Source organism: Sapajus apella, unplaced genomic scaffold (genome assembly GCF_009761245.1).
Source record: "Sapajus apella isolate SASKATOON/1434 unplaced genomic scaffold, GSC_monkey_1.0 scaffold2, whole genome shotgun sequence".
NCBI classification, from domain to species: Eukaryota; Metazoa; Chordata; class Mammalia; order Primates; family Cebidae; genus Sapajus; species Sapajus apella.
Genome location: NW_022436942.1, coordinates 60,487,617 through 60,511,665, shown reverse-complemented (window position 1 = coordinate 60,511,665; position 24,049 = coordinate 60,487,617). Strand labels below are relative to the sequence as shown.

The window sequence follows — 24,049 nt, the reverse complement described above, 5'->3', positions numbered from 1 at the left end:
TTTTTTTTTTTTTTTGTGAGATGGAGTCTCACTGTGTCACCCAGCCTGGAGTGCAGTAGCACAGTGTCAGCTCACCGCAACCTCCACCTCCCTAGATCAAGCAATGCTCCTGCCTCAGCCTACTGAGTAGCTGGGGTTATATATGTTTTAGAGAGACATAAGACATCAAACAGTACATGTGAGGTATACATTGGTTCAGCCTGGAAAGGTAAAACAGCTTGAAATGGGGCTTACAGGTCATAGGTAGATTCAAAGATTTTCCAACTGGCAAGCAACTGGTTGAAAGAATTATCATCTAAAGACCTGGAACCAGCAGAAAGGAGTCTCTGGTTTAAGATAGGGGGTTGTATATATGTGCCACATTTTCCCTGTCCAGTCTATCATCGATGGGCATTTGGGTTGGTTCCAGGTCTTTGCTATTGTAAACAGTGCTGCAATGAACATTCGTGTGCATGTGTCCTTATAGTAGAACGATTTATAATCCATGGATGAACCTGGAAACCATCATTCTCAGCAAACTGACACAAGAGCAGAAAATCAAACACTGCATGTTCTCACTCGTAGGCGCGTGTTGAACAATGAGAACACATGGACACAGGGAGGGGAGCACTACACACTGGGGTCTCTTGGGGGGAAATAGGGGAGGGACAGCGGGGGGTGGGGAGTTGGGGAGAGATAGAATGGGGAGAAATGCCAGATATAGGTGAAGGGGAGGAAGGCAGCAAATCACACTGCCATGTGTGTACCTATGCAACAATCTTGCATGTTCTTCACATGTACCACAAAACCTAAAATGCAATTAAAAAAAAAAAAAAAAGATAGGGGATTGTAAAGACCAAGGTTCTTACTATGCAGATGAAGTTTTGTAGGCAGCCACCCTTAGATAGCAGGCCAGAGCAGTGGCTCACACCTGTAATCCTAAGACTTTGGGAGGCCAAGGCAGGCAGATCACATGAGGTTGGGAGTTCGAGGCCAGCCTGACCAACATGAAGAAACCCTGTCTCTACTAAAAATACAAAAGTTATCCAGGCGTGGTGGCGCATGCCTGTAATCCCAGCTACTCAGGAGGCTGAGGCAGGAGAATCACTTGAACCCAGGAGGCAGAGGTTGCGATGAGCTGAGATCTTGCCATTGCACTCCAGCCTGGGCAAAAAGAACAAAACTCTGTCTCAAAAAACAAAAAGAAAAGAAACAACACATGGCAAAGGCTTCCTATTTTGACCTTTAAAAGGTGCTAGACTCTCAGTTACCTCTTCAGGATTGGGAGGGTCTGGAAAGGGAAAGATTTAGTTACATTAATAGAGATCCTTTACAGGTACAAATTTTCTTCACAAAAGACAGCTTTGTAAGACCATTTCAAAATATGGCAAAAAAACATATTTTGGGAGAAAATATTTTTACTTCCTTCTATGTCATGTGATGTTATGCCAGAGTCAGGTGGGAGAGTAAACCACATTATAGAGGGTTAAATAAAACCCATCTGATGAGATTTTATGGTTTGGAAGGTATGACTTCCCAGGCCACTTAAGTAGGAGTTTGGGCAAGAGAGAAAAAAGGTCATAATTTGGTCCTATTTTCATAAGCACTACTACTATGTTTAGGGAGGTTACCATACATAATTAAGTACCCAGCATAGCGTTCAGCTGAAGGTAAATTATATTAGACCAAACTTGTATGAGGCACTACTTTTCTGTGGTTTACACGATAAACCCTATTATCCAAACTCCTGATATATGAGTTGTACTACTGCAAGGGGTACAGATGAGATTTTTCGATTGAGCATATGCTCCCTAGGATCAACCATCTAAAACAGAAAATGTGAAGTTTACCAAAGAGATTCAAAGAACTCTGACAAACTGGACCTTCAATTACTTTCCTGATAGTCTGAATGATACTTATTTTTGTTCAATGTCTGTTACCTTGGCCCCAAACCATGAAGACTCTAATCACGTTCTCACCAGTCTCCAATATATTATTCTTTGCAAGTACAGTTTTAAACGAATTAAAAATTTGTTAAAAATTTTTTACGAAGCATTAGTCACTTTAAGGTACGGCCAAATTCAGTGATTTGAAAGGGATTATAATCTGCTTTAATTTACTCACAGTTTATCAGTACCTTTTCATTATCCTGGATGTATTTACTCCTTGGTGATATTGGTATACAAAGATCACTTTCATCCCCTACTGCATACTGTGTGCCAGATAGAAAATCCAGTAGTTGAGTCTGTAGAAAACATAGGGTATTACTAATAAAATGCTATGCTGACTATAAAAAATACTTCACACAAAGCTCTACTCAGTGTCATTGATGTTTCAATGCAGTGTTACCTGACAATTGTTAGCAGTCATTAAGTAGGCATATAATTAAACTTCATAATGTAACTGCCCATGGATTCTTCCTGTCTGCTGCACAAATAAAGACCACATAACCGCAGTAAAGAAAGAGTTTAGGGTTAGGCAATGTGGCTCACGCCTGTAATCCTAGCACTTTGTGAGGCCAAAGTGGGTGGATTGCTTGAACCCAGGAGTTCAAGATCAGCCTGAGCAACATGATGAAACCCTGTCTCTGCAAAAAATTATCTGAGCATGGTAGCGTATGCCTGTAGTCTCAGCTGCACGGGCGGCTGAGGTGGGAGATCACTTGAGCCCAGGAAGACTGCAGTGAGCTGTGACTGCACTACTGCATTCCAACCTGGGTGCCAAAGTGAGACTGTGTCTCAAAAAGAGTTTAATAGGCATGAGGCTGGCCACACCATGTAGGAGACAGAGTTAATATTCAAACCAATATCATCCAAGGCTCATAGGTTAGGGGGTTTTCAAAGGAAATTTGGAAGAAGAGGTCGGGGTGGCTAGGCTTGCTGCTGATTGGCAGGGGCAGAGATGAAATCATAGGGGATCAAAGCTGTCATCCTGCATGCCGAATTGCTGCTGGGTGGGTCCAGGTGGAGCCATGGGTGTCAGACATGCAAAATCCCTGAAGAGCTATATCAAAAGGCCAACCTACAATAATGGTGTTATCTGCTTGTTTCAGCTAAGGAAAATATGTATTATAACAAATATATTTATATCAAATATATTATGTATTTAATTATAGCCTTTTATGCATCTGTTTCTGTTGAACTCTTTTCTTCTGTTCTCCTACTTGGAAAAGTACTAAGCACTTCATGATTTCTTTAATATTTTTCTTTATGTTTTAAATATTTACTGTGCTTAATTTTCAAGACCAATTTTGGTCTGAATTCATCCACCGTGTTGGGAATTCTGTTTTTTTTAGTTGTCATAAAAATGATTTATTTATTTATTTTGAGATGGAGTCTCACTCTGTCGCCCAGGCTGGAGTCCAGTGATATGATCTTGGCTCACTACTACCTCCACCTCCTGGGTTCAAGCTGTTATCTGCCTCAGCCTCCCAAGTAGCTGGGATTACAGGTGCCTGCCACCACACTCTGATAATTTTTTTGTATTTTTATTAGAGATGGGGTTTCACCATGTTGGCCAGGCTGGTCTTGAACCCCTGACCTCATGATCCACCCGCCTCAGCCTCCCAAAGTGCTGGGATTATAGGCGTGAGCCACCATGTCTGGAAATGATTTATTTTTAACGAAAATCAGATGAAATTACTCTGAAGTATTTATCTCAGTGTTACGCAATTACACAGGAAAAAGTCTGCTTATTTATACTTTAATGTCATATTTGAAAAATTAATAAATTTCTCTCATTTTTATAAAACTGATAGTTTTATAACCAGATAATAACTGTCAAAGGAAAACAGTGAACAACTTGAATTGTCAGCTTATACAGGAGGAAATAGCTCATAAAACTTACAAATGTTTAAACATACTACACAGTAAATAAATTCTTACCACATATGTAGAACATCAACAGATGAAATTTACAGTAACCCAGTAACTGCAACTAGCAGCCGGCATCTAATCCCTCTTGTGAGTAATTTCATCTTTACATCTCTGTTGGAAACCTTAAAAGAAATGTGGATGCTCCCAGGGAGAACCAGATCCCTGATCTAGAATACTGTCCACCCATCCTGCAGTTTCAGGGTACAGCTTTACACATGTCTCTTAAAACAGAACATCCTAGATGGACTTAGAATATATTATGTCCTGTGTTTTTCAATTCATTCTGAGATTTTGAAGAGGAATTGCCCTTTTTATTCCACTCTACCAACAAGCTTTCATTTGCATCCCTGAGAAGAGTCAGCCCATCTGCCCAACATTTGAGAAAAGGAGCAGGGAGGCAGCAGAGCAAGGGATGCAGTTGGAAATGAAAGCATCCTTTGGTTTTTAGGAAGAAAAAAGAAAACTTTTTGATAAAATAGGAGATGCAAATATTTACAAAACTAAAATCTAGCTCTGTGTTTAGTAACATGTCCACAAAAAAGACATTTCTCTGAGATGCCTGGACTTTGGAGGTTTGCTGCTGGTTTTATGCTAAACTGCATGAAGCTCCTTGGGTCCCTGGTTTCTTCCTCTCAGCTTGGACAGTGAGTTGGTGCCAGATGGCTTCAACGCTCTGAAGCAGGTGGCTGTCCCACTTGTCGCATGGCAGCTGCCATCTTCTTCAGGTCTTGTCTCTTCTGGATTGTGTTGGGAATCCCAGACAATCCCAAGTTAAGAGACCAGCTCCATGCACAGAGGGACTCTCCCTTCTGCTGCTCCTGGGTCAACGAGGCTGACACTGGTAGATCTTCCCCAGGAGCCAAGAGATCTGGGTCTGGCCCCTACTGCCCAATGGACCCCTTGGAGGCCTGGACAGCAGCAAGCCTTCTCTTTCTGAAGGTGGCAGTATAGTTGACCCCTGCAAGGTAGATCAGAAGATCCTAAAAAGTGTGCAGGCATCGGGGACCCACCTGCAGGACCCCATTCACTGATGTCGATGCATTTCCCAGCAGCCTCAGCGTCCAGCTAAGAACTGCTTCTGCAGAGGTGTTATATTTTATGAGCTTTCTCAAGGGTGGCCTTATCACAAAAAAGTTCAAGCCAAGAACCTACACCCCCAGCTGCATTCTGCCCTGGGTAATTGCAGCACCCTTCACCATCCCCCCATCCCAGAGAGCCCAGCACCATGAAGCACCCTCAACACCCTCACCGAGATCCAGGCCCATGCAGGTGTGCTGCCTTTTTCTTTTTTTTGTCAGCTCCATAGTTTTATGTTGAGGTGCTATGCTTGAATTTTCCCAGGTACCTAACATTTATATCATTCAAGTTGCTGTTATTCCCCTCCAGTAGCTCTGTTCTGTTAGGCATGTGTGTTGTCAGCTAACTCGTCCTTCTCTGGCTGCTGGAAACCCTTTAATGGTGTGTTGCTTTCTTCATTAGCTTTTTGGGACTCAGATCTGACTACTGACGTATCTTAAGTGATGACAGTTCTACAGGTAATGGAAGTTGAAACGGTCTCTATACTTACAGAGCATCAGTGGAGAAACAAGCAGGCTACCAGTCATCTGCTGAAGCTAAGGAAGAGTCCTGTGTTCTTCCAAGCCTTACCAACAGGAAGTGAGCCCATCCATTCAGCTACTTCTTGGCGTAAGGGTCAGGGAATCTGAGCGTACCCAGAGAGGGCATTTGCTGACCTTCCCCCAAAGATGTCCACAGATCTCCGAGGCTAAGCTCTTCTTATGATCAACCATTTCTGCTCTTCACGTCAGGTCTCTGATCCCATCTTCCAGATACTTGCTCAGTTCATGAGAAAGCAATCCCTGTACCAAATCTCTCTACTTAAGATTCCAGTTACAATCTAAGGCTTTGTATGCTCCGAGATGCCCATGGGCCCTGTATCCATTTTCCTTAGAAGAGGAATAATAGGGAGGAAAGAGGCAATGTTCAAGTGACCACATTCCCAGAATTACCCTGACTTAGCTTTATCTTAATTTCTCATAATCCCTGCCTTATTTTAGCTTCAACAAATGTGAAACAAAGAAATTTTATCATGATCATGAAAACTCAGGATCATAGAATTCAAAACTGTTTGGAATATTCTAATATGTATTTTTAAAGAGACTTTAGCATAAATTGGGATTATGGTTAGTACATTTTTGAGAAATCAATCTAGGGATATATTTTCCTGTCTATTTTTTCCCTGCACTGGAAATTTCCCTAGAGCAAACAGTATCAGAGATTAAGTTGTTAGTCTTCCAGGATTAAAATGCAGAACATTTTTTACTTCACGTACTACCATCTTAGCATCTTCAATTTTATTCCTGGTGACATGATGACATTTGGAGAGAGTCTCCCACATAGACAACCTCAAACATGTACCCTGATATATATCATACCATAACTTTACCCACTCAAATGAAGAGACTTAGTAGAGGAATTAGACAATGGCAAGGAATAGAATGAAAACAATGTGCCTGAAGACCTCAGGTAGATTATACTACCACTGGCTTTTAAGATCTTTATTGTTTCTACAATCTACTACTTATGTATGAATAAGCCTCTCTAAATCAACTATGTAAAAAGTAGACAAAAATCATCTCTGTAAGTAGGCAAATAAAATATAGCTAAGGAAGAATTTAAAAAAACTATCTTCACAAGTATCCTAACCATAGTGTAGTTGTATATGTGTGTGGATGTGTTTTGAGGAAGCTATAACAAGGCAAAGGTTTCTGTGACAGTTCAATGAGGCAAAGACTAAACTGCCTGCCAATATCCATTTTCCCTTTCTTCCCCAGTAATGGCGCTTTTGTTTTTATTCTGGCAAGTTATTACCCAGAATAAAATCTACATTCTACATCCTCCCTTGCAGCTTGTTGCAGCCATGTGACTAACTTTTTGACAATAAGATGAAAGAAAAAAGCTATGTAACCTTAATAGAAAAGCAAAGTGCTGTTCTTCCTTACTATTTCTTGGTACAAGGAATACCAGTGTAATGAATATAATGGCTGGAGCTCCAACAGTCATCTTGGACCATAAAATGGTCCTGACGGTAGAGACCAAGGACTAAAATGGGTGAGCAGAATGACAGAAAAAGCCCAGGTCTCTGACAACCATGGAGCTATCCCATCAGTTCTGTTTGCATCTTTAGATATCTTACATAAAAGTTGAACTTCTATTTTCCCCAAACCACTATTGTAGTGGAGGTTTCTGTTATAATCAGCTAAAACGCTATTCCCAAGTATTATATTAAAATATTTATAAAATAATTGAATATCTTAGAAAATATAGTAAACATTTTCTTCTAATTCATGTACAGTTATTTATTACCACTATTTAACTACTACTTTATTGGCACTCAGTAAATGTTCAAATAACTAAAAATATTTTCAACACTTTAAAAATAACAAGATATGCCCAAATATGTTCTAAAACAGTTTATAAATTCTAACGTAGACAAAAGCAAACTGTAAGGGGTACTACTCCATTTAATTTTTAAATTTCTACTCCATTAAAAAATGCTGGTTCAAAAAAGGAATAGTCCATTATCTTATGTATATTGCATAATACTATTCTCATAAATGGTACCTATATGTAGTAAAATAACATTACAAAAAGCCATACCAAGCATTTATCCAACATGTGCCAAATGAACAAATGCACATTCAACCAAGAAATTTAAATACAAAAGCAATCTTTGATATAATTCAAAAAGAAATCAGGCATTTGGGACTAATTTCTTTGTTACGATTTTTTGGTCTAAGAAGCTATTCTTATAGCAACCAAATAACAGTAACACAAGTCCAACAAAATTTACCACCAAAAGATTTCTTTCAAGTAATAACTAGCTTTCAGGTAGCTAAATTTTCCCATTTTATCATGATTCACTAAGCAAAACATTACCGAGTTACTATAACTGGGGATACCTTAATTCAAAATAAATTGAGGTAAATTTTAATTTGATTAAAAAAGAATTGTTTAAAAAATACTTACAGGGGATATTCTGTTATTATTTTCACAATTAGAAGTCAGAGTCCTACATTTTTTATAAACATCAATCAGATCTAACATATTACTATTCTTCAAGAAATCATCATAAATCTTCCTAATGTCCTCATAATGGTCAATCACGTCCATATTTTCAACTGGTAAGTTCAATTTCTCATGGAGTAAGTATTTCCAGGTCAATAAAACATCACTGAGAGAGACTGTAAATTCTCCATTGTGCTGAAAAAGATGATGCCAAGAAGAAGAAAAAAAAGATAAAGTTGGGTGCCAGAATATTCAATAACTTACAACTGAGATAAGAAATACAAATTAAATTTTGTCAAAGTTTACATTCAATTTTTATGGGTTTGAAGAGAACACCCAAGTTGAACTAGGAGACAATTTTAGAAATCAGATATAAAAGAAAAAGGTTTCCATGACTTCATAAAATATGAACAACTAAGGCAAGTTTGTACCTGACAAAACTGGTAAATATATAGTCACTGTTACATTTCCTGAAATTCGCCAGATTTCTTCCACCAAAAGTGGACGAATGAGTGGGCAGTAAACTATACTTAAGTACTATTCAGGGGGGATAATTTTTATTCTTTTTAGTTCCTTTTAGTTCTTTTGGCTAATCTATTTTTAATCTCATATTTAAAATTCTCAATGCCATAGTGAATTCCCACATAACATAATATTCTAAGTGTTTAGTCTTAAAATATGGTCATCAAGATTAATTTTTCAAATTATATTTCATAACTATTACAAGGAGAGCAAAACATCAGTGCTAAAGCCTTGAGCCAGAGAATAATTTTGACTCTTCTCAGCTCATGGACACATGAAACTATAACAAATAAGAACTACGAAGACATGGTCAGGTTTCTTTCTATAAGTTGTCAGATATTACTAGTCAGGCAAAATTATTCTTTTTCTTTCTCTTTTTTGACAGACTTTCTATTTTTCCCACAAAAAAATGAAACAGATTATAACCTATCTACAGTGCCGTATAGTTGCTAGAGACCCACTAATGTTACCAACATGTTTGTATGCCAATATTTTATCTAACTATAAAGTTTTCTTTAAAGTCTTCTTCAGTATCTACATAATAAATTCTTTCAGTGAACAAGTTGAAGGTTTTTTTTAATTGATTCAATTCTGCTCCCTCATTAATATTCTAGAAATTAATAACAGTGCCTTCCAAAAGCGGCCAGCCCCACTTCAGCAAAAAATTCTAACTACTCCTTTCTAATACAGCATGAGTACCAAATATTTTTGAGTATCCATATATGGTTTACAAAATGTAACACATTGCTGCCTTCCATAGTTAAGTTCCTTTATATTTTCGTAGTTTCTGCTAACACCAAGATCTGTCCATTAACTGCATTTAAAGATGGGTGGGTGTTAAAGTACAACTATAGTTCACTAGAACTAAATTGCAATATAATCTTTACCCAGCAAAAACCAATAGAAAGAAATCAAACATACCCAAATATTATTTTCTCTATATTTGACCTTTTAAATCTACATTTTTATACTTCTTATAATAATTAGCCACTGTTACTACTTACTATCCAAATTTAAGAAAAAGTATCCAAACTGCCTTAAAATAAGTAGCTCTTTACTCATCAATATAAACACAACTAAAAAAATCATCCTTGACTGGGCACAGTGGCTCATGCCTGTAATCCCATCACTCTGGGAGGCCGAGGCTGGTGGATCACAAGGTCAAGAGATTGAGACTATCCTGGCCACTATAGTGAAACCCCATCTCTACTAAAAAAAAAAAAAAAAATATATATATATATATACACACACACACACACACACACACACACACACACACACACACACACAAATTAGCTGTGCGTGGTGGTGCGTGCCTGTAGTCCCAGCTACTCAGAATGCTGAGGCAGAAGAATCGCTTGAACCATGGAGGCGGCAGTTAACAGTGAGCCGAGATTGTGCCACTACACTCCAGCCTGGCAACAGAGACTCTGTCTCAAAAAAAAAAAAAATTAGACTCATTGTCCTTAGTGCAGGGGCCTGTTGTGTCATGAAAATGGAAATTAATTCTATACATAAACTAGTTCAATGAATAACAAAAAAAAAAAAAAAAAAAAAAACAGTAACTCTCAAACATTGGATCTATTTTCCAAAAGTAGGACATAGTTGTAATTTTCCAGCATTGCACCAAAAACTATACACTTTACTCCCCAACCCCGCAAAGGTTACACACCAGAAAATTTCCAAATGGTATTTAAATTAAATAAATCCAGTTATTTAGAGTTTTTAAACTGTTTTATCTCAAAAATTCCTACAACTATTTTTAGTCTGACATCCTTCATGTTTAAAATAAATTAACATTTTGTGTAATGTAAATGCACAACTTATTCTTACCCTTTTGACTATAATTAGTTAAAGTAAAACTATGCAAGCTCTTGATCTTGTGAGAAAAAGTTTTGACTAGATTAACAGTGTTTATACTGGGATTGTAAAAACATATTAAATCCAAATAAAAATGCACTCCAGATATCAGTTTTCACGATCAGGTGCCCACCATGACAGCATATTCTATTATTTAAACCAGTAACAACTGATTTAGAGAGTCTGTGGTCAAATCAGAAAATATTTTGCTAGGAAAATATGCCAGCTGGCTAACATATTAAGGAAGTTCAAAATGTTCAGCACTTTAATTCTCTGATGAACATAAGGATTATATTTCACATGAATAAAATGAGAAAAGCAAGTTACACATTTTCCAGAGCATTTGTGCTTTGTACATTATATCATATTTTTCTAATAATGCAAAATTTTAAATAAATTTTACATTTTTAATTAACTAGATGTTTTGTTGTCATTAAAGATAGATCTACTTAAGGGCACTAATGGACTATGTGATCTTTGGTAAGATACTGAAACCCCTGAGTCAGTTTCGTTGGTTATAAAATGAGATTACACAGATGAAATAACACCTCACAAATGATAGGTAATCAAAAATGTCAATTTCCTCTTTTCCTATTTAAAGTAAAATCATTGTTTTGAGGGGAAAGAGTGGTGATAAATATAATACAATTTTAAAAACCTGTTTCTTCTTACTTGTTACATCACAGTTACATCATTTTCAAATCTGACAGTCAATCACAGGTACTATAATTGCTTTCCATAAAGGTATGAAATTAATACCTTCATCTGTTTTATGCAATGGAATATTGTAAGCTTCTCAGTAAGACAATTTAAGGCAAAAAATAGCCTCTATTAACACAATTGTCAGATACAAACTAAGAAGCTAATTCCAAAGAAAGAAAGCCAAAATATTATTTGCCACCTAATCAAGTCATATACATTTGCCATATGATGAAGTCAAAAGTCCTATGAATCTATAAAGGTTAAATCTTTAGCAGTATAAAACTACTAGAAAGGTGTTACATGATTCCAACTAAAAAATTTCCGCTCTCAAAAAACATGCTAGAAACCTAAAACTCAAAGTGTATTTTAATATATCTTTTCTTTTCTCCCACTTAAACAGTTAAGAAAAACAAATATGTCATTAGACAGACTAACAACTCTACTAGGTATTCAAAAGTTTTATCATAGTCAAATTCAGTTGTAAGAACTATACTTTAAGACTCATACTCTCAAGACCTAACACCATAAAAACTCTAGAAGAAAATCTAGGCGATACCATTCAGGACATAGGCATGGCCAAGGACTTTATGACTGAAACACCAAAAGCAATGGCAACAAAAGCCAAAATAGACAAATGGGATCTAATTACACTCAAGAGCTTCTGCACAGCAAAAGAAACTGTAATGGAGTGAACCAGCAACCAAAAATGTCTGCAATCTACCCATCTGACAAAGGGTTAATATTCAGAATCTACTGAGAACTTAAATTTATAGGAAAAAAAACAACCCAATCAGAAAGTGGGCAAAGGATATGAACAGATGCTTTTCAAAAGAAGAAATTCATGCAGCCAACAAACATATGAAAAAAGGCTAATTATCATTGGTTATTAGAGAAATGCACATCAAAACCACATTGAGATACCACCTCATGCCAGTTAGAATGGTGATCATTAAAAAATCAGGAGACAAGAGATGCTGGAGAGGATGTGGACAAACAGGAATGCTTTTACACTGCTGGTGGGAGTGTAAATTAATTCAGCCATTGTGGAAGACAGTGTGGCAATTCCTCAAGGATATAGAAATAGAAATACCATTTGACCCAGCAATTCCATTACTGGGTATATACCCAGAGGATTATAAATCATTCTATTATAAAGACACATGCACATGCACACGTATGTTTATTGTGGCACTGTTCACAATAGCAGACTTGGAACCAACCCAAATGTCCATCAATGATAGACTGGATAAAGAAAATGTGGCACATATACACCATGGAATACTATGCAGTCATAAAAAAGGATGAGTTCGTGTCCTTTGCAGGGACATGGATAAAACTGGAAACCATCATTCTCAGCAAACTGACACAAGAACAGAAAACCAAACACCGCATGTTCTCACTCATAAGTGGGTGCTGAACAACAAGAACACATGGACACAGGATGGGGAACATCACACACCAAGGTTCTGGGGGGTGGAAGGCTAAGGGAGGAATAGCAGGGGGTGGGGGGATGGGGGAGGGATAGCATTAGGAGAAATACCTAATGTAGATCATGGGGCAATGGATGCAGCATACCACCACTATGGCACATGTATACCTATGTAACAAACCTGCACGATCTGCAAATGTACCCCAGAACTTAAATCATAATAAATACATTAAAAAAAAAAAAGACTCATGTTCTCAAACTTCAGAGAATTCAAAATCTAAATAGAGCTCAAACACAGGATAAAAAATATAGGTAATGGATATATATATAACAAACTCTATCTACCTTTTATTACTATATGCTACTTATAAATGCACCTGCAGACATACATGTACATTGTTTCATACTGTTGAGTGCTTGGAAGTCTGAGCACAGTCGAGGAGGCCTGAGCTAACTCTGCATGCGAAAAGTTGAAATAAAGCTGAACTGCAACCTATCGCACCACTACACATGTGCGCACACATACACTAACTGTGAAAAGCTCAGTTACAACTCACCTCTTCTTTCCCACTCAGAGATTGAACTTTCACACTGAATTAAGTGAATTAGTAAGTAGAAAATTAGCAAGTAGATAGAGACCCAGAGTGACTGCTGCATAGACAAATCCTGAAGAAAAACTGACTTGGATTGAATATTTCAGTATGTCAGAATTTTTACAATGAGGGTTAAATTTTTTTCAGGGTACATTTCACTTAGCTTGTTGATAAAATCTATTTATATCTTTAGAAGTAATTCATAAATAAATGAAAGGAGGTGATTTGAATATAGTCTCATTCCACAATAACAGTCTTCAATCACTATACAACACTGATTCTTAAAAATTGCCTCAATTTCTCTCTCATTATTTTCCAGTGTATAGTCACCAAGGTTAACACTTAGCTAGTCTATTTTATTTATTCAATATTCTCATAATCCATCATTTACCTTAGTACTATTTCTTTACACTACTAAAGGATGAAAAAAAAAAAAAAATAGGGTATCTAGCTTAAGCGACTGAGTTAACAATGGCACATACCAATAAGACTATGAATGGGAAAGTAAGCTGAAAAAACAATGTGCTCTACTTTAAAAACTGATGTGGAAACAGTGCTGGAACACCAAGGTAAAGATGATTATATTAGACTTAAGACTCAGTAGCTTACATAAATGCAGGTAGAACAGTGTAAAGGAAATGCATCTAGTGAAAGTAAGTAAAATGGAGAAAAGGTAAAACTTACAGGTAAAACTAGAAGATCACCCCACCCTCAAATTATGCCACTCTGGTAAAATGAAAATCTAAGTTAAAAGTTCTTGAAAAATAGCAGGTGCAAGACGATCACTATGAACTTCCTTCCGTTTCTTCAAAGCAGAAGACAAAATTCACATGTGAAGATACCCTCTTTATACAAGTAATAGTCTTATCATCAAGGAGTGTAAGCTGAGGTCCAGGAAAATCTACACAAACAAACCTTATTAAACTAAGCTTTATTTCCTGGCCACTACTCTATCCAATTAAACACCCTAGGCCAAGTTCCTTTGCCTCGTTACATTTTCATTTTACTACTCATTCTTCCATTCAGTAAGTGTTCAACTCTAACTTGTCTTTTGGTCTTCATTTCCTTATGAATGTTCCTGTGCCATGTAAAACTCATATTAAATTTGCATGATTTTCTCCTGTTGATCTGTCTGATGTCAATTTAATTCTCAGGCCCAGCCAAAAAAACTCTAAAAGGGTGGAGGTAAAATTTTGCCTCCCTTACAGTACCAACAAAATTTATAACAAAGAGAATATCTAAAATACATATAGAAATATTCCAAATATGCCAGGCACCTGTAATCCCAGCACTTTGGGAGGCCGAGGTGGGTGGATCACGAGGTCACGAGATCCAAGACCATCCTGGCCAACACGGTAAAACCACATCTCTACTAAAAACACAAAAATTAGCTGGGCATGGTGGTACATGACTATAATCCCAAGTACTCGGGAGGCTGAGGCAGGAGAATTGCTTTAACCAGGGAGTCAGAGGTTGCAGTGAGCCAAGGTCATGCCACTACCCTCCAGCCTGTTGACAGAGTGAGACTCCATCTCAAAAAAAAAAAAAAAAAAAAAAAATATATATATATATATATATATATATAAATAAGAAAGAGGTCAGACAGTGGCTCATGCCTGTAATCCCAGCACTTTGGGAGGCGGAAGCAGGCAGATCCCTTGAGCCCAGGAGTTCAATACCGGCCTGAGAAACATTGAGGAACTCTGTCTCTATAAGAAATAAAAGAATTAGCTGGGCATGGTGGTACATGCCTGTAGTCCCAGCTACTTGGAAGGCTGAGGTAAAAGAATCACCTAAGCCTGAGGAGGCTGAGGTTGCAGTGAACCAGATTGTGCCACTGCACTCCAGCCTGGGTAACAGAGCGAGACCCTGTCTCACAACAAAAACAAAAACAGAGAGACAAAAACAAGAGTAAAATAAGCAAAGGATAGAAACAGAAAGTCTATGAGGAGAATACCTCCTGGCCCCACAAAATGAGTTTGAAAGTGTTTTCAACCGGGCGCGGTGGCTCACGCCTGTAATCCCAGCACTTTGGGAGGCTGAGGTGGGCGGATCACCTGAGGTCAGAAGTGCGAGACCAGCCTGACCAATACGGTGAAAACTTGTCTTTAAAAATAAAAATAATTTTAAAAATGAATTAAAAAAAAAAGAAAAGAAAGAAAGTGTTCTTTCTTCTGCATGCTTTTGGAAGAGTTTGAGAAGGATTGGTATTAGTTCTTTAGATGTTTGGTAGAATTCAACAGTAAAGCAATCAGGTCCTGGGCATTTCTTTAATAAAAGACTTTTTATGACTAATTCAATATCCTAACTTTTTATTGGTATATTTAGATTTCCTATTTCTTTGTGATTCAGTCATGGTAGATAGCATATGCCACAGAATTTATCCATTTCTTCTAGGTTATCCAATTTGTTGCCATACAAATTGTTCATAGTATACTTTTATGATCTGTTTTATTTCTGTGGTATTAGTTGTAATGTATTCTTTTTCATTTCTAATTTTTTTGAGTCTTTTTTTCCTTAGTTTACTTAGAGGTTTGTTGATTTCGTGTATCTTTTCAAAAAGTCAGTTCTTAGTTTCATTGATCTTTCTATTGCTTTTCTAGTCTCTATTTCATTTACTTCTGCTCTCATCTTTATTATTTCCTTCCTTCTGCCAAGTTTGGACTTAGTGTATTGTTCTTTTCCTAGTTCCTTTTGGTGTAATGTTAAATTTAAGATTTTTTTTTTCATGTAGGTGTTTACTGCTATAAGCTTTCCTCCTAAGATTGCTTTTGCTCCATCCCATAAGATTTGGTATATTGTACTTCCGTTTTTTTTTTTTTTTTAAGATCTTTAAAATTTGCTTTTAATTTATTCTTTGAACCATTGGTTGCTCAGGATGATGTTGTTTAATTTCCATGTGTTTGTTAATTTTTTTTAAATTCTTCCTGTTACTGATTTCTAGTTTCATACCTTTGTAATCAGAAAAGACACTCAGTATGATTTCTATCTTCTTAAATTTGTTAAGAATTGTTTTGTGGCTAAAATATCATCTATCTTGAAGACTGTTCTGTGTACACTTAAGAACTCTTCCAAAAAATTGAAGAGGGAATACTTCCAAACTCATTTAATGAAACAAGCATGACGTTGATACCAAAACCACACAAGAACACTACAAGAAAAAAAAAAAATTAGAGGTCACTATCCATAATGAACACATACGCAAAATCCCTCAACAAAATACTAGGAAGCCAAGTTAAACAGCACATTAAAAGGACCACTCATGATGGTAAAGTCAGATTCATACCAGGGATGATTCAACATATGCAAATCTGTAAGCAAAATATGCCACATAACAGAATGAAGAACAAAACAATATAATCATTTCAAAAGATACAGAAAAATCATTTGACAAAATTAAATATCCTCTCATTATACAAATTGTCAACACATTAGATATAAAAGAAAATATTTCAACATGAGAAAGGCCATATAAGACAAACACACACCTAATATCATACTCGATAGTGAAAAAAGTTGAAAGCTTTCTCTCTAAGATCAGGAAAAAGATAAGGATGCTTATACTTCCCACTTCTATTCAACATAGTACTAGAAGGTGTAGCCAAAGTGGTTAGGTAAGAAAATGAAATAAAAGGCATCTGAATTAGAAAGAAAGTAGTGAAACTGTTCCCGTTTATAGATAACTTGTTTCTGATATACAGAAACACCATAAAGATTCTACCAAAAACCATAAAATAAAATTCTGTAAAGTGGCAAGATACAAAAATCAAATTACAAAAATCAGTATCATTTCAATATACTAAAGACAATCTGAAAAAATAATCCAGAAAACAATCCCATTTACAACAGCTATAAAAACACAAAATTTTTACAAATAAATTTAACCAAGGACATGAAAGATCTGCACACTGAAAACTATAAAACATGGATAAAAGAAATTAAAGAAGATACAAATACATGGAAAGTTATCCCATATTGATGAAATGAAGAATTAATATTGTTAAAATGTCCATATTATCCAAAGCAATACACAGATTCAATGCAATTCCTGACAAAATTCCAATGCCATTTTTGAGAGAAATACCAAAAACAATTTTAAAATTTGTATGGAAGTACAAGAGACCCCAAACAGCCAAAACAATCCTGAGCAAAAAGAACAAAGCTGGAAGCATCACACTACCTAACTTCAAAATATACTACAAAACTACGGTAATCCAAATAGCATGGTACTAGCATAAAAATATACAGAAAGACCACTGGAACAGAACTGAGAACCAAGACATACATCCACAAATTTACAGGCAATTGGTTTTCAAAAAAAATATCAAGAACACCTAATGGCAACTGGTTTTCAAAAAAATGATATCAAGAACACCTAATGGGGAAAGAAAAGTTTAATCAAGAAATGTTGGGACAACTGGGTATATCCCTGCAGAAGAATGAAATTAAACCCTTATCTCATCCTTAACTCAAAATGGATTTTTTCTTCCGAACTTTTAAGTTCAGGGATACATGGGCAGGTTTGTTACATAGGTAAATTCATGTCATGTGGGTTTGTTGTACAAATTATTTCTCTTTTTTTTTTTTTCTTTTTTTGAGACAGGATCTCACTCTGTCACTGTCACCCAGGCTGGAGTATAGTGGCAGGATCTTGGCTCACTGCAACCTCCACCTCCCAGGTTCAAGCGATTCTCCCACTTCAGCCTCCCAAGTAGCTAGGATTACAGGCATGAGACACCATAGCCTGGCTAAATTTTTTTATTTTTAGTAGAGATGGATTTCAACATATTGGCCAGATTGGTGTCAAACTGCAGACCTCAGGCAATCCACCCACCTCAGCCTCCCAAAGTGCTGGGATTACAGGCATGAGCCACTGTGACCAGCCCCTTGCCTACTTCTCAATGGGGTTGTTTTTTTTCTTGTAAATTTGTTTAAGTTCTTAATAGATGCTAGATATAAGACTTTTGTGCGATCCATAGTTTGTAAACATTTTCTCCCATGCTGTATGTTGTCTGTTTACTCTGTTGATAGTTTTGTTTGCTATGTAGAAGCTCTTTAATTAGATACTATTTGTCAATTTTTACATTTGTTGCAATTGCTTTTGGTGTCTTCATCATGAAATTGTTGCCCATGCCTGTGTCCAGAATGGCATTGCCTAGGTTGTCTTCCAGAGTTTTTATAGTTTTGGGTTTTACATTTAAGTCTTTAATTCATCTTGAGTTGATTTTTATCTGTGCTGTAAGGAAGGGTCCAGTTTCAATCTTCTGCACATGGCTAGCCAGTTATCTCAGCACCATTTATTGAATAGGGAATCCTTTCCTTATTGCTTGTTTTTATCAGCTTTGTTGAAGATCAGATGGTTGTTGGTGTGTGGTCTTATTTCTGGGCTCTGTAGTCTGTTCCACTGGTTTATGTGTCTGTTTTTGTACCAATACCATGCTGTTTTGATTATTGTAGCCCTTTAGTGCAGTTTGAAGTCAGGTAGTGTGATGCCACCAGCTTTCTTCTTTTTGCTTAGAATACCCTTAGCTATTTGGGCTCTTTTTGGGTTCCATATGAATTTTAAAATAGCTTCTTCTAGTTCTGTGAATAATGTCATTGGTAATTTGACAGGAATAGAATTGAATCTATAAATTGCTTTGGGCAGTAGTCAAGTCTAGAAGCAAATCAGGAATGCAACCTCATTCACAATTGCCATAAAAAGAATAAAATACATGGAAATACAGTCAGCCAGCGAGGTGAAAGATCTCTACAATTAAAAGAAATCAGAGATGGCACAAACAAATGGAAAAACATTCCATGCTCATGGCTCATGGGGAAAGAACAGTCTAATCAATAAATGTCAGGACAACTGGATATCCAGCTGTCAATGCTCATGGCTAGGAAGAATAAATATCAAAATGGATTAAGGGCTTAAATTTAAGATTTGAAACTGTAAAAGTCCTAGAAAAAACCATAGAGGAGAAACTCCATGATACTGATCCAGGGAATGGTTTTTTGGACATAAATTCAAAAGCAAACACAACAAAAGCAAAAATAGGTGAATGGGATTATATCAAACTAAAAAGCTTCTGCACAGCCAAAGAAACTATCAACATAGTGAAAAGACAATCTATGGAATGAGAGAAAATACATCAAAGTCATATATTGGATAAAAAGTTAATATCCAAAATATATTTTAAAAACTCAATAATAAGAAAACAACCCCATTTTAAAAAAATGGGCAAAGAAGCAGGATGCAATGGCACATGCCTACAGTCTCAATTACGTGGGAGGCTGAGGCAGGAGAATTCTTGAGCCTCAGAGTCCAAGTACAGCCTGGGCAACATATTGAGACTCTGTCTCTAAATAACACATTTTAAAAATAATTTTTAAGAATTCGACAAATGATCTGAATAGACATTTCCCAAAAGAAGACACACAAATTGCCTAGAGGTATATAAAAAATGCTCAACATAACTAATCATCAGAAAACTGCAAACAAAAACCACAATAAGTTATCACCTGTTAGAATGACCATTACTGAAAAAACAAAAGTGTTTAAAAAAATGTGAAAAAAAAGGGAACCCTTGTACACTGTTGGTAGAAATGAAATTAGTATAAGCATACAGCATAACAGTTTCTCAAAAAATAAAAAAACTATCATATGATCCTGCAATCCCAATACTGGGTATATATACAAAGAAATGAAATAGTAGTAGAGAGAGATCAGTACTCCTATGGCCATTGCTGCATTGTTCACAAAAGTCAAGATATGGAATCAACCTAAGTAACCATCAGTTTATGAATGGATAGAAAATGTGGTATATATACACAATGGAATGCTATTCAGCCTTACAAAAGAGGGAAGCCTGCCATTTGTAACAACATGGATGTACCTGGAGAACATTATATTAAGAGAAATAAGCCAGGCATAGAAAGGCAAATACCACATGATCTCACTTACAAGTAGTGTGTTAAAAAGTAGAACTTATACAAGTAGAAAGACAACAATGGTTACTAGGGGATGTGGGGGCACAATGGGTGGGGTGGAAGGGGAGATACTCATCAAAGTATATACAATTTCAGTTAGGAGGAATAATTTTAAGAGATCTATTGTACAACATGGTGTTGATAGTTAATAACACTGTGTTGTATCTTTGAAAACTGTTTAAAGAATACATTTTAAGTGTTCTCACCACAAAAATATTGAGAATGTGATGTAATGTATATTAATTTGCTCTGTTAAGCCATTTTACAATGTATATATATTTCAAAATATATTATACACAATAAATAAAATTTTTTGTCAATTTAAAAAACTGAATTTTTTTAAAATTAAATGATTTGTCTAAGGCCATCAGCCAAAAGGCTGAACTAGGCTATGAACCCAAGCCAACTGACTCCTGAGCATTTATTCTTAGCTATAATACAAAACTGCTCTGTTTCATTAACAATATATTTTGAATATTTTTCCATGTCAATATAGGTACATCTACCCAAGTTATTTAATTATTGTATACTATTCCACTGGTGATTTACAATGATATATAGAACCAAACTCCAAGTGACACACATTTAGATTATTTCTAGTTTATTTCATTATTAAAAATGAATCTACTATGAACAAAAAGATACTTAAATGATCAAATAAACATTTAAATAAATTTTTAAACATGGTAGTTGTCTGGAAAATTAAAATGAAATACCACTTTTTTCTAATAAAATTTGCCATCTAATATGGAAAGAGGGATTAAAAAAATGGTACTCTTTTCCATTGCTGACATAAATGTAAATTCTTTTTTTTTTTTTTTTTTTTTTTTTTTGAGATAGGGTCTCACTCTGTTGCCCAGGCTAGAGTGCACTGGCATGATCTCGGCTCACTGCAACCTCAACCTCCCAGGCTCAAGTGATCCTCACCTCAGTCTCCCAAGTAGCTGGGACTACAGGTGCATAGCACCACACACAGCTAATTTTTGTATTTTTTTGTAGACACAAGGCTTTACCATGTTGCCCAGGCTGGTCTGGAACTTCTGGACTGAAGTGATCTGCCCATCCTGGCCTTTCAGAGTGCTGCAATTAAAGGTATGATCCAGTGTGCCTGACCCATAAATGTAAATTCTAACTGCCAAATGCAAGATAAAGATGTGTCTATCATGTAACTACTTAAACAAGGAAACGAAAGAACCTCTTGCTCAGTGCAAACATTTCATTTCAAGGCAAAACTAACACAAAAGAACGTCAGTCTAAAGATCCACCAATAAATAAAATGTAGCAGTCTGATATGACTAGAGTAGCTGGGATTACAGGCGTCCGCCACCATGCCCAGCTAATTTTTGTATTTTTAGTAGAGACAGGGTTTCACCAAGTTGTCCAGGCTGGACTTGAACTCCTAACCCCACGTGATCTGCCCGCCTTGGCTTCCCAAAGTGCTGGCATTACAGGCGTGAGCCACCGCATCCAGCCCCATCTGTTACAATTTTAAAACAGACATACCAACAGTGCAATACAGCCGACTTGATATGCAGAAAAACAACCTGGTACAAAATACTTAAAACCACAGGAAAAAATAGAAAAACTTTTTAAAAGCAGGCCTAAATAGTCTATAAGAGAAGAGAAACTACAAAAGGTCAAAAACAATGAGAAAGTGCTAATATGGAAGGGTTAGCAAAAGCTGGGGCTTGTGTTTATTTCAAGGCATCCACTACTCCCTGGAACTCAAGAACCTGGTTTTTATAACCCCTGAGCGCAAAGTTTAAAAGACAAAGGAGAGCCCAAGAAAGGTAGAAAGCTGAATCAGAGACCCTTTCTGCCACATAAAGCCAAAGCCTTCTAAAGGCAACACTCTTAATATGACTTCTAGAAAAACAACCTGCCCAGTGGAAGGCAATGGTGAAGAGACTTGCCAATGAAGCGATTCTTGAAGTCATTCCAGTACTGTGCTTATCTCTCGGGGTAATCTTTGCTTTGATTTTTGCCTAAAAATTAATTTCTATTGCGGTAGGGGAGAATCATCATCTATCCTGGCAGAAAATTGAAGGTTCATTCCCTGAAGAACGTAAAAAAGAGACTCTGGACCAAAGAGTACAATTAAGGGCTCAGCTTGATCTCTCTGACCAAGTCAACTGTCTCATGTCTGAGCATCATATTCTTCTCACGGCTACTAGTTTACATTTATTTGTATGATCTTCTACTTAATGTCTGCCTTATCTGCTAGGTAATATGCTTCATGATGGCAGGAGTCAAATCTGGTTTTGCTCACCATTTTAACCCCAACACATATCACAACGCCTGAAATACAGTAGAAGCTCAAAAACAGAAAAAGAGAAAAAAGTAATCAGTGGAGGGAAGGAGACTAACATTGATTCAAAGAGCTGCATTGGCCTTTTTACTGTTCCTGGAACATGCCAGGCATAGTCCCACCTCAGGCCTGCTACACCTGCTCCTCCCTTTGCCTGGGGTAGTCCCTTCCCATAAAAATCCTCATGGCTAATGCCTTCCCCTCTTTCAAATCTTCGCTCAAATGGTACTTTCCAGATGAGGCCTTCCCTGACCATCCTATTTCAAATTCCAACAACCCTTTCACCCCAAACTCTGCATATTTCTTAGTTGCTGCCTCCCATTTATTCTTTTCTGTAGCATTTATTATGTCCCAAAAGACTAAATATCTTACAGTACTGTCTTTCCCCAGAAAGCTAACTATATAAGAACAGAGACTTCTTTCATTACTGTAGTTCCAATTTTTATAATGATGTCTAACACATAGTAAAAATTCAATATTCATTCAAAAAATGACTAAAGTAAAATGACATTTTGTCATTTTTTAGATATTCAAAATTTATCTTAACATGCAGTGTTTAAAATATGCAGAACTGCCAACTATTCATGGGTAGAAAAGACCATCCCTGTTTTAAGACTTTATACTTTTTAATTTTTAACTGTTAAAATATTCTTCCTTTTACAAAATGATGATCATAGTATATAGTAACTATTTTTTCTCAATGGGCCTATTTGCCAAAATGAGAAATGGTTAAAATCTGTCAGTGTCTAATACTTTTTTAGAAATTTTACTGGTCTATGGAATCTAAAAATCTGGAAACTACTGACATATAAAATTAAAATAACTCATCAGAATGTCATTTCAATATCTAGCCCAAAAGACCCATTGAAACTAATTCTACCCTTCAAAAATCCTCTTCTATGGTCAAGCCAGTAACTTTACCAAATTCAAACTATGACTTTGATTTCCCTGGACCCTTCTTCTGAACTAACCTTCCTCATCATCCCTCCTCTACAGCCTTCTCTTTCTAATCTAAAAATCTATCTAATATCACAAATCCTTTCCTTACCACTCTATCCTACATTATCCTTCTGTCATCTGAACACCTCCAGCCCTTTAGCTAGGGCTTAATTCCAAACACTAGTTTGGCTCAAGCTACCTAAGTAAGAATCACTGTGTGGAGACTTTTTAAAGGCAGTTTCCGGCATCTCAGTGCAGATTAGGAGTATTTCCAGGATTGGGGTATAAAAGCCAGTAGTTTTTTAAAGTTTAGGGAACAAAGGAAGTCTTATTACATAAAAATAATTTGACCACAATGATAATGGTTACATGTTTATCCTAAGCCTTCCTATTAAACATCGAATGTGCATATCCCATGTATAATTATACATGGGAAGAGCTTAATTTTGAAATAATTCATTTCAAATTCAATTGTAATATTTTGACACAGATACATAGAGGCATTTGTGAAAATGGTGTATTATCATAGAAGGGCACATATTATAAAGAAATCAATATTCTTAGGTTTAAGTTTATTCAAATGGGCAGCAAAGAAATTTTGCTTTAAAAACGCAAGTTAACCTAAATATAGTTTACCAACCTGTTTGTTGTTCTCTGCCATGGAAAGCTGCAATGCCAAAAGCATGGAGTCTGCACCACATAGAGTAGTTCTCTCAGAGTTACAAAGAGCATGCCAATTCTTTCGAAACTCTTTAATCATATCCAAGACAGACTTCTGATTAAGCACAGCCATTATCTTAAA

General features: G+C 36.4%; 1 protein-coding gene across 5 annotated transcripts in view; it reads right to left on the bottom strand.

Moving 5' to 3' along the window:
* Window positions 1–24,049, bottom strand: part of PARPBP (PARP1 binding protein) — a 71,865-nt gene that overhangs the window by 43,912 nt on the left and 3,904 nt on the right. For 3 of the 5 annotated variants that reach the window (XM_032299378.1, XM_032299370.1, XM_032299367.1), the window contains exons 2-4: window positions 23,888–24,043; window positions 7,884–8,117; window positions 2,117–2,224 (exon numbers count right to left, since the gene is read on the bottom strand). In XM_032299378.1, the coding sequence (XP_032155269.1) occupies window positions 2,117–2,224; window positions 7,884–8,117; window positions 23,888–24,040 (495 nt within the window). In that variant the 5' untranslated portion in view covers window positions 24,041–24,043. Of the gene's footprint in view, window positions 1–2,116; window positions 2,225–4,549; window positions 4,727–4,761; window positions 4,813–7,883; window positions 8,118–23,887; window positions 24,044–24,049 lie in introns of all 5 variants that reach the window. The other 2 variants (XM_032299380.1, XM_032299375.1) reach the window with 2 other exon arrangements.